This window comes from Pterocles gutturalis, unplaced genomic scaffold (assembly GCF_000699245.1).
Source record: "Pterocles gutturalis isolate BGI_N339 unplaced genomic scaffold, ASM69924v1 scaffold11194, whole genome shotgun sequence".
NCBI lineage: Eukaryota > Metazoa > Chordata > Aves > Pterocliformes > Pteroclidae > Pterocles > Pterocles gutturalis.
Window position 1 is genome coordinate 955 of NW_010128247.1, and position 13,018 is coordinate 13,972.

Genomic DNA, 13,018 nt, shown 5'->3' on the forward strand with positions numbered 1-13,018 from the left:
CTCTTCGACTTGTGCTGCCTTCATTGCCTGGCCTTTTTTCAGTAGTTCTCTTTCTTTCACCACTAAAGAGCTACTTGATCAAACTGACTTATAAAGTAAAATAGTAAGGCAATAGCATTAATATCTGATGCTAAACAAAACTGAAAAGAGCAGCAGATTCCGAAAAAATGAGATGCAGAAAAGGATTACAGTGTTGGGCAGCCTGCAGTCCAATGTGCAGTCTTTTTTTGGAGTATGTTGCTGCATATATGAAATGTATCAATTATTTAGATAATTGATTTAATTCCTAATCCTTGAATGTGTTTAAAAAGCTGTTTGTGGTGACTTCAGACAAGAAAAGCAATAGCGTTTGAAAGATCTTCCTAAAGTTTCTGAAGACAAGGGCAGTTTCAAATGAGGTTAATGCAGTAATTAGGGGTTATCTGTGTTCCGTGGGAGAATAAATTGACATATCAAGCTCAAGCTGCTCAGAAAGGCTGGGGTTCACAACAGCGTTTAGCAGCTTACCTCTCAGTGAAATCCCTGGGACCCAGGCTTTTGAATGCCTTTGGAAATCAGAGTGCGAATGCCTGGTACTCCAAGGTGCTGGGCATAGTAGCTCGCAATGGATTTGAATGGGCCCATGCGCACCTTTAAATTGAGTAGTGGAGCTGGATTCAGAACTGAGGAATTCCCTATGCCTGAGCTCAGCGTCATAGGTCAAATTTTTCTGTCCTTGTGTAGTTTGCCTCTTGAGTACTTGCAGGGACTTTGGTGGAAGCTGGCTTGTAAGTGCAAGCAAGTGGTGGGTGCTGGCCAGGAGCTGGGTGCTGGGTGCGGGAGGTACCCGCTGGCTGAACCAGCAAGGTGGGAAAGCTGGTAAAACACCTGTTCACTGGTGTGGCTGAAGATTGGTGTCCTCAGAAGTGCTGGTGTGTTGTGTTGTCCTACACTGGCCCAGTTCAGTCAGAAGATACAGAAATGCAAGGAGAGGTACTGTAGCTAACTGAGAATGTGTGGGGAAAAAATATACTCTGGGCTGACCTGCGAGTGTTTTTCTCCACAGGTATTGTTCTTGATGCGTAGGTTGTATTGGTGAGTACAACTCTTCAAGTATATCCTGGGCTGTTGCTCCAGGTTGCCTTTGAGAGAGACCAGCAGGTGAATGCTTGTGGCTCGAGTGATTCCTGTGTTACTCTTGATAGTTCCCTCCAAAGATTCCATCCTATGAAACTCAGCTACAGGCATGCTCATGGGGACAAGATCACAAAAGGGAAATATGCACAGGGAATGGTACCAGTGTGTTTCAGACTGAGTGGATGGAATGTTGAACACCAAACGAAGACATTTTTTCAGCTGCTTTGATGCCAAGGCTTAGGAGTTTAGCACGGTGGATACTGTGTGGGAGCAAGTAGGGATGCTCAGGGATGTGAGGATTTTTGAAGCGTTACTTAGTGCAGGTTCCATAGATTTAAAGTCACGAGTCACACCCTCAAAATACTTTGGGATTGGTTACCACGTGGACAAAGTGGAAGCCATTGTTTTGCTTCTTGAACTCAACTCCAGCCTGCCGTGCAGCGGTCCAAGCTCCACTGCTGTCTGTCCTTCGCTGTGTGACATCCGACAAGAAGAGTCAGTAATATTTTAGGCCTTACCTTCATGAAGGGTCTACAACACCCTCTCTTTCCTCCTGCTCTCTGTCCTCCTCTTCTCTTACCACTCAGTTTGACTTTGTCTAATTTTCAGTCTTTCTCAGTTCCCCCGGTGCAGGTCCCAGTTTGCAGGGGAGGTTTGCAGTGGTGTAGACCGGCCGCGTGTAGACCAGCCTGGATGGCTGGAGCTGCTGGGCAGGTAACGTCCTGGGAGCAGAGCGACTGGGCACTGCCCAACACGGCTGTGGGACAGCTGTGAAATAAGGAAGGTTGTGTCAAAAAGTGTCCAGAAAGAGAAGACTTGTCACTTGCATCATTTCTGTTCCCTTCCCCATTCCTGTTTGTTCCTCGTCCCCCAGTTGTCCCCTGTGTTGTATCCCAGTGGAGTGTCTGGAGCGGCTGTGCGGAGCCTTGCAGGACAACGTATCGCGTCCGGAGGAGACACGTCATCCAGGAGCCCAGGAACGGAGGAGAAGCGTGTCCTCCTCTGGAGGAGAGGGCTGGCTGCGTGGAGTACTGGACTCGGCAAGGAACAGAGTGCAAACAGTCCCTGGGTAAGTCCGCGGAAAATGTGTCTGGGTGATGGCGGGGAGGACTCTTGTTTGGGTCAGCAGAGCTGGTCCTTCTTTACTGTGTTTGAAAGGGGTTGTTTTCAGACACCAGCACATTTGCTCTGGGCCTGTCTGGTGTAACTGGGAACTGAGCTCTTCACTCAGGGCCTTAGAGATATCCTTCCTGGGACAATATTTAAAAGTAGTGCCTGCCGTTTGCTGCAATCTGCTGTGTTTCAAAAGTGAAATATTATTGTCCAGCTGTGATCTCACTTATACAAGTGTAAATCTCTGGCGATTTTGGCAGAGTTGGTAGATTTATGCCTGTTAAAACTTCTGTAAGTGGATGTTGAGCATTTTTTTTTTAATTTTTTTTTTTTTTTTAAATTTTGAGTCACCTGCAAAAAGTCATAAAGGAGCAATAAGTGTCAAAGGCAAGGTCCGACTTCTCTGCACTGGAGCAGAGCACAAGCCGAGGAAGCATCCAGGTAGTTTCTGGAGAAAAGGCCTCCTTTCAGTTTTTTCTCGAATCAACTTTTCATGACATACCTTTACTGATTTTTAGAAGAACTGTTTGTGGTTTTTTGCTGGTATTTTGGGGACAAAATCTGCCCAGTGTGGAAGTTAGCTACAACTGCCTCCTTCAATCCTGTTGAGAGTTGGTACTAAGGAAATATCGCCTCCCCTCTGGCTTTTGGCTGTGCCTGATAAGCAGGCTCACCCTGTGCAGGCAAAAATCTGGCAACAGTACAGATTCTCTTTTCAGTGAAATGGCTGATGGTCACAGATAATATGAAAATACAAAGTTAGATTTTTATTTTTTTTTTTTTTGGTCTCCTGCTGGAGATAAAACTGTGTGACATTAAAAGCCCCTATTTACTGTTTTGAAGACACAAACAGCCTTAGTGCAGTATTGCCACTGATGTTATGTGCCCTTTCTCTTTGATATACACAGTCCCAGCGTTAATAACAACAGGAGGGTTTGGAAAAGCAAGGAAGAAAAGAGCTGCAGATGATGGCAGTGAAAGAGCAGGGTAAGTTGGAGGCTCAGCACAGGGGCACAGCCATACTCCACCTTCAGTGTCTCTCTGCTTGCAGTTCTGGGCCCAGGTTTTTGCTGATCAGAGTCGGTGTTTCCCAGCAGAAGGGTGGCACTTTGCTAGAGCATGGTGTGGTTCCCCCCTTAGTGACAGCAATGTCTGCAGCGCATCTGAAGGTTGTGCGTCTGCCTCGATGTAAGGCCAGTACGAGACTGAAATTCAGCTCTTCGATCATGGCATCACTGCTGTTTAAGATTGTGTGATCAAAAGCCTCCCACCGAGATGTCACAACCTCACTCTGTCTCTTAGGAGAGAAATCATCCCAAGGAAAACCTTTACAGACCAAATCTTAGCTCCTGTCACAAGTTACTCTACAACACCCATTTGAGAGCAACTGAGAGCAGGTGATGGAGAAGGTGTAGTTCAGCAAATGGATACCAGACCTGGAATCAGAAGAGCTGTTTGTTGGGTTTTTTTTCTTTCTTTAGTCAAATGCTTGACCAATCTGTGTCTCTATTTGTAAAAACAGGTGCCAGTAATACCTGCTATTATTTAATATGTCAGTTGAAAACACCAGCAGAGTAGCTTTATTCCCCATTTAACCTTGTCAAAATGCAGGTGCACCACATGTTCTGTTTTTTATGACCTTGGGTGTGGGAGGGGGGTTTAATTGTTTTTGGGTTTTATTTTTTAATTGGTGATCTGTAGTCACCCAGTTTAGTCTGGCCCTCCCGGTCCCATGGAGGGCTCTGATCTGGTTATCAAGCTAACCTTCTCGCTTATTTTGTCTGCAGGTACTGTGTTGAATTCCAGCTCACGGCCATCACTCCAGGCTGCTTACACAGCCACCACTCGTACACTCGCTGGATGCAGTATCTCAGGGAGGGCCACACTGTCTGCGTGGAGTGTCAGCACCCGGCTCTAGACTCCACAAGTCTGCATTGTTACGGGGATGGCAGTGGAAGCAAAAAGTAAGCTTTTGTTTTCATGTTGAATTTTTCATTCTTCTCCCTTGATCTGCTGGTCCCGGTTTCGTTGTGTTCTGCACACAGCTCTCTGGAGCACTGTATGTGTATTAACTAGTCTTTGTTGCCTGCGATAAGTTTCTTGCAGAGATTAAAGCTCATGTGTTAAACCAGTGGCAGAGCCAGGACTGAAGTGTGGGAGCGCCTGCACTCAGTCTGCTAAATCTCACTGACTTTTAAGGAGCACATTTGTGGAGTTTTTTTTGTTTTAAAGACACTCCAGCCATGCCTCTAAGATTAACAGTCCTGACAGATGGCAAATAAAACCAAATCTATCTCTCATTTTTAAGCACTGGGGATTTTGTTTCTATAAGTGACCCTTTATGAGGATTTCTGGCGAGCGGCAGCTGGCTTAGGGACCTGGGCTGTGTGCTGGCACCTGAGGTTGGATGGAAGCACTGTTCTGTCGCTGCACTTTCAGCATCCTTTCCTGGCTGAAGAAGCTTTGGGGTGATTGATGGGGATCACTCAGGTTGTACATGTTGGGTAGACTCCAGCAAAGATGGAGGGAATGGCTCGAAGCTGTGCAGTAGATGTGCGGCGGAGCCAGCAGCAGAGGCGTCCCGGCTCCCCAGCCTCTGCCGTGGTGGCTGGAGGCACAGCTGCTGCGCTGCTTTTATCCTGGTACTCGTCACCCTGCTGCTAGTTTATTAAAGGCATCCTCTGAAACGGTTAGCAGCCCTGCCTGGGAAAATCATTGCCCATCAGTTCTGGGCGGGAGTGTTTTTAAAACTTACACAAATGTTGAAATGAGCGTGTTCATTTGAATCAGAAACTCTGAACGAGGATTACCAGGCTTCGAGTACACAATGTACTGCACTACCAAGGCTGCCAATAATGGCTTTTTAGGCAGGGTTTGTCTCAGCTTTTTAGTAAGAGGAAGTCATGTTAGAGCCTTTTCCTCCTCCGCCTCAGCTTGTTATGTACAAAGGTTCCAAAAGCTTTTACATAGAGAAGAAAAAACTCTTAGCTGGTGTGGCCAGGAGTAGCTCTTACCTGCATTCAACATGTAAATGATTATAAAAGCTTACAATAATGTTATTTTACTAAAACCCTGGAGCCATGCAAGAACATCAGATTGAGGAAAATAAAAAAATATATCCAGGAATTCATTTCCTCATCAGGCTGCAAAAAGAGGGGGGCATTTTCATTCACCAGATCTGTTGGCCAGCACTGAGTGGAATGGAAACACAGCTCAGTGGGACCGTGTCCTGATCCTCAGGTGCTGGCAGGCTGGAGAGGGGTGATGGTGACGGAGCTGGGGGGAATGGTGATGGGTTCACTGAGGTCAGGACTCAGCCCATGTCTCAGCAGCTGATTTGAATCCATCCCAGTTGAGCAGAGCCTAGGAGGCGTTCCCAGCGTTTCGCTGGAGGTGAGATGAACTGGTGGGTCCATTTCATTATGGACGTGTGACAGCCAGCTTCTGACATGGTGAGCTTTTACCCCTCCACCGTTACTGCCCAGAATGTCAAATGAAGTCGTGTCTGTGGCATTTCCAGGCAGGTATGAGCTCTCTGTGAGCGTGCCCAGCTGAGGTACTGTGTGTGTTTGCTTGGGTTCATTGCCAGGGTGGTCACACAGGCCTGGAGTTGGGCAGGGCTGGCCCGAGCAGGGGACAAAGCTCCTGCTTACAGAAGGCAATGGAGACACACGTCAAGCCTCCTTGGACCAGCAGTGCTTGGCAGCTCTGTCAGAGATGAGTGTGTGACTGGCAGGTGGGACACAAATGACATCTCTGGTCTGCAGCATCCTCATCCTCTGTGTGTGTGCATGTGCATGTGTGTGCGTAGCCTCCCCTGTGTCTCACACAGATCTTGTACTGGGTATCCCCGAGATAACCCCCAGGTCATGGTCTGGTGTTCTTTATCATCGTATGACCTTACGGTGCTGGGTCAAGGAGATTGTTGCCCAGGGCTGGGTGTCTTGCTTGATCTACTTGATATCAGCATCTCAAGTGCAAGTATTTACCACAGGTATTCTTTATATGCACAGAGCTGACCCCTGATTTGTTTCCAGAAACAATACACCATTTTTACCAGGTTGCACAGAGGGAAAAACTGACCTCCATGATCTCTGAGAAGAAATTGGACTGTTGGTGGGGATGACCATTGAGTGGGATGAAGGAAATGTCTGTGAAAAGGCTTCTGCCTTCTGGCAGAGTGAGTGGCTGTGTCGGAGCCTGCAGCCTTGCAAGGGAGCAGTGCTGCAAGGGGGTCGCACGGTGAGCTCCTCAGGCTGGGATTCGCTGGCCAGATGTAGAGAGCAAAGATGTGATGCTTGTAAAGAAAGGTGGAAGAAGATGGGAAAGCAACTGCTGCCCTGAGAAAGAGGATGGTGGGACGCCAAAGCTGATGCCAGAGCCTAGGATGCAGCCTGTGCTGAGTTTGCCCAGATCTGCTCACAGGTCTCTGGCTGTGTACTCAGTTCACCCTCATTTTGAATTTCTGCCTGCTTAACTCTGCTGATCACCCTCCCAGAAGACACGGACAGTTTGCTGGTAACCTTAAAGCAGTGGTAATGCTGTCTGACCCGTGCCATCGTGCACAGCTGCTGCTGTCCCACCCACGCCGTGCTGCGCTCTGCTTCTCGCCCCGTCAGCTCAGCAGCTTGTGCCAGCATTTAGTTTCTCCGAGATATTGTTCCAAGAATGACTCTCAGGAAGGAAAACATCTGACAGAGTTTAAAATAAACTCATCAGTGCTGGTATATTTTGATGAGTATTTCCTAATTATCTTCTTGTGTCTAAGTGGAGTCTGGCTTATAAATGCTTCAAGTTAAAGCAAGATGCTTGTTATCTGTGCCTTCCACCTGTCTCCCAGTCTGTAGAAGATGCTAGTTCATTTTAACCCCTGTTATGAAAGTTCCAGAGGTTTCCCAAAGCCCTTGCTTTATGGCCAGATGTGTGGCCATCAGGTGAGGCTAGCTAACATCGTTCAACAGCTTGGACTGGCTTCTTCCTTCTGGGAGGTTATGAGATAAACAAGGCAGAGCATTGAGCTGGCAAATTAATCTGTTAATTTTGGATCATCTTCTGAAAGATCTGCAAATAAAGCACAGCACAGACTTGACATCTGTTAAGTTGTTACTCAGCCTTTGTCTAGAAGGATCAGCTGCTCTTCATCATCTGGAGCAAGATGCGGCTGTTGTAGCACATAAGTGTCCAGACTGTGGCAGTTTGTGCCCCTGCTCATGGGGCAGAGGGAGAGAGAAGATGGATGGTCTTGATTCATAGCAAAGTCAGTATACGCCTTCCCCACCAGCAAGACAGGATTAGACAAGTTTAGCTTATGTGTTTAAGGAGTAAAGCCTTTTCAAGGTAAAGCTGCAGCCTGGAGGTTTGAAGGGTATGGGACTGCTCCGTGCACAGCCTGCTTTATCAGGGATCTTAATCCTCCCTGTGCGGGTTCTGGTATTTTGAATTGACCTCAAGCCAAAAGAAAAATACAGTGAGCCTTTTCCAACCATGTGTGATGCATAAAACCCTGCTCTGGAGCATGACATCTCGTTAAACCAAGGGCAAGGTTGTCTTTGTGGAGCTGGAGCAGTAATTCCAGTTTCTACGGAGCTATAAAACAAGCAGAAGCAAAGGGTCTGTTGGGCTGTTCTGTGGGCAACTCTCTGTGTAGGGCACAGCTGATCCGGTTGTGGTATCTGGGCTTCCCCAAAGGCCAGGACTGGGACACACCAATGTGAGGAATTTCCTGAAACCAGTAAGTGCTAAAATCTGGAAAGGGGCACACTGCTGTAGCAAAATGCCAGTTTGTGTGGTTATTAGGCAAAAGACGGAGAAGGAGGTGTTTTGTCCACTTTGCAGCCTGTCAAGTGTTTCAATACAGGCGTTTTGGGGATATTGGTGTGCTTTGGGATGCATGCAGTGATGGAAATCTTGAGGGAGTATTGCTGTGAATCCTGTTGGACTTAACGTGTACAGTATGTGCTGCTCTGGGTTCTTCCAGCCCAGTGTTCCTGTGAGGGCTGACTGGGGCTTTATTTCACCCTGTTCCGGTCCTGTGGGGTCACTGTGGTTGCTGCTTCTTCACAGCAGTAGAAAGGCAGAATTGGGTCCATGGAGTGAAAATTGATATTGGCAAACTAAATGGGATTTACTGGGTGACTTAAGCCCGCGTTGTACAAGTGACTTCCCTGCAGTGGAGGTGCAGCATGTTAACTTTCTCCCCCTTGTGACTGTGTTTCAGGAACCAGCTGTTGCACTGGCAGGCGGTAGGGAACCCTCAATGCAAGGGAACCTGGAAGAGAATTCGCCAGCTGGACACTTGCTCCTGTCCTTCTGTTCACAGCTTCTTGTTCATCTAACTTCTGATGGTCCCAGCGAGCAACTGCTGCGGTGGCTTGTCTGGCGTAAACGTGCAGCAGCACTGGTAACCACAACCGAAACAATGACTTCTCTGTGCCAGAGGCTCTGCCACTTAATTTCAAGAGGTTCCTGTCTGCACTGGGGCATCCTGAATCCTCTGTTTGTGTGTACTCCTCAATTTCCAAAGAAATCAGGCTGGCTCTGAAGTGAAAAAAAATCCTGCTGCCTCCTCTGCCTTAGAGAGGCCTGGTGACCCTGATGACTTCTTGGAAATTCCCCCTTTCTTGAGAGGGATGAGAATTTACCAAATAGGAAATTGGACAAAAAAGGCTGTATGAACCCAAGTTTAATTATTATTTTTCCAAAGTCTCAATGAAGAATCAACAAGAAATTGGACAAAAAAAGCTGTATGAACCCAAGTTTAATTATTCTTTTTCCAAAGTCTCAATGAAGAATCAACAGTGCAAAATAAATTAACTCAAATTCCTTTTTTCATGGCAGTGGCACTTCTTTGTGGATGCTTTCTGCTTGCACTTATATGTCTTTTCCTTTTGTTTTTACCCTCTGTGGTCTCATCATTTCATATTGATCCTCAGTCTGACAGAGGATTGATATTGTGCTGCCAAGGTAATAGCAAAACTTAGAAATGAGCCTGCTCAAATCAGTGAGAATAGAAGGTACCAGGGATAAATGGGCTCTTGGACTTCAGGTTTCAAGGAGCATCTCCGAGTTGCCCAAAAATGCAGTGCACTCCTGGGGCTCTAAATAGGAAGTCATCCCAGCTGTACCAGGAGGGCTAGCTATAGCCTTATACTTTCAACTGGAACTATTGGGAATATTTTTTTATATTCTGATGATTTATATTCATACTTTTCTATAAATGAAAATAAAGGAGACTGGAGATGTTCTCCCAGTGTCTGTCTATTGATTAACCTGTGTAATGCCATCTCTTTAGTGCCTGAACCTGCTTAGTTTGTTCCAGCCTATCTTGCCACCAGCTTGTCTACTCCAGCAGGTAAGACTGGAGGAAGAGTTGCTGCTGTCCAGTTCTACTCGGGATTTACAGGCGAAAGTCCAGCACCATGACCTACCACTCTGCGGAAGGGGATGTGATATTTCTTTTAATATACACATAGTTCTGAATCTGCCTAAATACATTTGCAGAAAGGACTTCTGCTTTATGGCAGAGCACTGCAGTGATGAACATCGAAGTAATTAAATTTGTCAAAACCCAGGTGAGTGTCTGGGGATGGCTCCAGAAGAGAGTTTTAATGGTCAAGTCCGACCTTATTCTAGATTTGGATCGTGAAACCCATGCCGTGACCATGTTGAGGGTCCTTCATGGAAAATACTAAGTCTAGATTTGGATCATGAAACCCATGCCGTGACTATGTTGAGGGTCCTTCATGGAAAATACTAAAGGGCACTGAGGATATGTGCTTGAGATGCTCAGAGGAATATGTGTAGTATGGTGCTGAGAGGGCTGAGAGCGTGTGATGCCTCTTGGCCACTTCAGTAAGGATTGAGAGCAAGGATCTGCTTTTTATTGTATGTTACAAGCTGTCTTTGTGGATTAGTGACTCACAGTGGGGTGAGCTCATCCCAGAGTAGCAATATTAAAAAAAAAAAAAAAGACTTGTGCTTCACTGTCTGACATAACCTGTATCTAACTTGTGGCCGGCTGAGGAGTCCTGGCTGGTTTGTGAGCCGAGGGGTGCGATCCTCTGAGGGGTGGCTTGGGAGTAATTAACTAGAGTACATCATTTCAGTTTTTACTGTGAGGAATTTCTATCAAGCTGGAAGCCGGTTTCTTTTCTTTTTGTGGAGACAGGTAATTGTAGTAGCACTTAGTCACGGAAGGTTTTCTTTGTCCTGCAGAAGCTCCGTATTGGGCCATGGGACTGTAAAGAGGCGGCCCGTCACCGCAGGAGCAGGATGGAGCCAGCTATTGGAAACATTTTTCATTTCCTAAATCTACCCAAACTTTTGACAATGTGAATCCCTGCTCTTATCAGATGCTGTCAGAATTGACTACTGAAGCTATAAAGGATGCAATTTTTGCTTAATAATGCTCAGAAAACTTAGTCTTCTAAAAGTTGCCTTCACCCCAATGCCCCTCTTACAACACCAGTGCCAAGTGGGTAGGAAAAGACTGTATTGTGTTATGAATGATAGTGTCAAGTGGGAAAAGCTTTTATTCTAATCAATGAAACAATGTGGCACCTTAAAGCACCTTAATTACAATCCCTTTAATTTACTGAGCACTTAAGCGTTAGCTGTACTATATTTGTGTGTAAGACTTTTATCAAATTGTCATGGTACTTTGCTGTCAAATAATTAGTCCTGACATTAATCTGTTTTGTTGTGAACCTTTCAGGAAATGGTGGTTGGCACCTGCCATGGGTAAATGGTGTGAAACACCCTCCCTGACCCTGGCCCTTGTTGAAAGCAGAAGACAACCCTTCTGCTTCAGTGGCGTGAGAATAAGTGAGCCTGAAGAGAGGTTCTTCTGATAACACTTCGTCCTATTCTGGCAGAACCTGTAGGAAACTCCAGCCAGTTCTGATGTAAGTTTGATGTGTAGGAAGTTTGAAGATTCTTAAGTGAGTGAAGGCAGCTGTGGAGAGTTGAGAAGTTTGAGGTTGGGCTGCTTGGCAATAGTGTTCTGGGTCAGATCACTACAGAATCTGGGCTCGAATGTATTTTTTGGAGGCTCACAGTAAGTTTGCTAAAATGCATTTTAGGTTGGCTGAACTGCTGGTGGATTCATGCCACATCTGATGATCAGTCCTCATAGATGGAGATGGAGGAAAGAGAGTGATTTAAAGTGGTGAAATGTTTTTATATCTCCTAAGTGGAGTGTTTTGATCTTAGACTTTGGAATTTTATTTCAAAATTGAAACAATCTGAGTCAAAATATTTAATTCAACTCCCTCGTTGTTTTCAAGTTTCTGTTTCATGGAATATATTGGGGAAAACCCCTCAATTTGAATTGGCCAAAATGATTTATTTGTTGATAGTGGTCTCTTGGGTCTTGCTTGTGAGACAGCCGTGATACTAAATCAGCACAAAATGGACTGTCCCTGTTCTGGTTGGGGTTTCCTTTGCTGCTGCCTCATCCCTGAGAGCTGAAGACTTGGGGTCCTAACAAGAGCTGCTGGCGGTGGCGTGGTAGGACGTACAGCCTTTTGCTTCTGTCCCTGTAGCCTGGGGATGCACCAGTATCAAAGACACAGCCCCTGAGAGACCCTCGTAGCAGTGATATTTCTACACAGACTTTGTCACTTGATGAAACAAGACATTGCAAACGTCTCTGTGCATCAGCACATCCTAAAAAGGGCTGTGCAGTGTGCTGGCTTCACCTCCGCACCTTGGGTAGCTGTACAAACACATCTTGTCTGCAAATTCCTGGAGGAAGGAGGGAGAGATGCAAGTGTGTGTGTGTGTGAGAGAGAGAGAGACACAGAGCAGAGTGAGCCTTTTAAGTAGAAGAAGATAATAAAGCTGTCAGATGACTTGCCCTGCAAATGAAGATTAACTCATGATGTAGACAAGTACTGGCTCCCGCCTGTTTCCCTGTAGGGGCTTTATCACTATCCGTCTTAATAATCTCCACAATTTCTACAGCCTGGGTTTTGGGAGAGATAAGACTATTGGAAATCCAAGGCACAACGCTCCTGAAAAATGGCTTTGTACAGTAAACAAGGGAGGCAGCCTCATGCTCACTGAAGATGACAGCTGTTCCCATGACAACTCTAAAAACCTTTCACCACTGGGTATCAACAGGAGAACATCTCCCACGGCAAGTACACAAAGCCAGGAGCTTAGTCCTCATCTCCAGTAAATCATCCCGTTGGGCACCGATAGTGAGGAGGTGCCAGTTGTGCACATGCAGCTCCACCTTCAGCACCAGCCTGGCTCCAGGTGAAAGGAAGGGCAAATAAAGCTAAAGGACCAGTGAGCTGGATTTATGTAGAACGAAAAATAAGTTTGACTGATGTTCCTACACATCCCTCTGCTCTCCAGTTGAGGATCACAATTTTTAATGATGAGAAGCCAAGCAAATCCCAGCATCTTAGAAACTGCTGCAGAAACCATGTGATGTAGAGAAATCTTTCATCGTCACGGGATGGAGAGAGAGGGAGTATTCTGCTTTTCTTCACCCTAACCCTGTGGTGTCCAGCCTGTGATTCCACAGTTTGCATTTGACACAGAAGGTGGTAAAAGACCATTTTTCACCACGGGATCTTCATTGGGCCCGTCAGCTCCCTGAGGGTCATGATACGTGGGTCTGAGCTTCTGCCTTCATCTGGATGTGTGGGGATCTGCTTCCTTTCCTAAGGAAAAAGCCCTTATGCATTTGTGCCCAGAAAGCTCAGGAGCCAAAGGTAAAGAAAAAGAATGACAAAAAAGGAGTAATATTCTTAAATACCCTTGTTGCTCTAAAGACAGA

General features: G+C 46.2%; 1 protein-coding gene across 1 annotated transcript; it reads left to right on the plus strand.

Annotated features, from left to right (window-relative positions):
• Positions 1–1,990: 1,990 nt before the first annotated feature.
• Positions 1,991–8,657, plus strand: LOC104466200 (somatomedin-B and thrombospondin type-1 domain-containing protein-like; the record flags this gene model as incomplete). The annotated part of the gene is made up of 4 exons (XM_010079545.1): positions 1,991–2,185; positions 3,138–3,216; positions 4,017–4,193; positions 8,447–8,657. Coding segments are annotated over 4 exons (569 nt in total), but the record flags the coding sequence as incomplete, so codon positions are not given.
• Between the last annotated feature and the right edge of the window lie 4,361 nt (positions 8,658–13,018).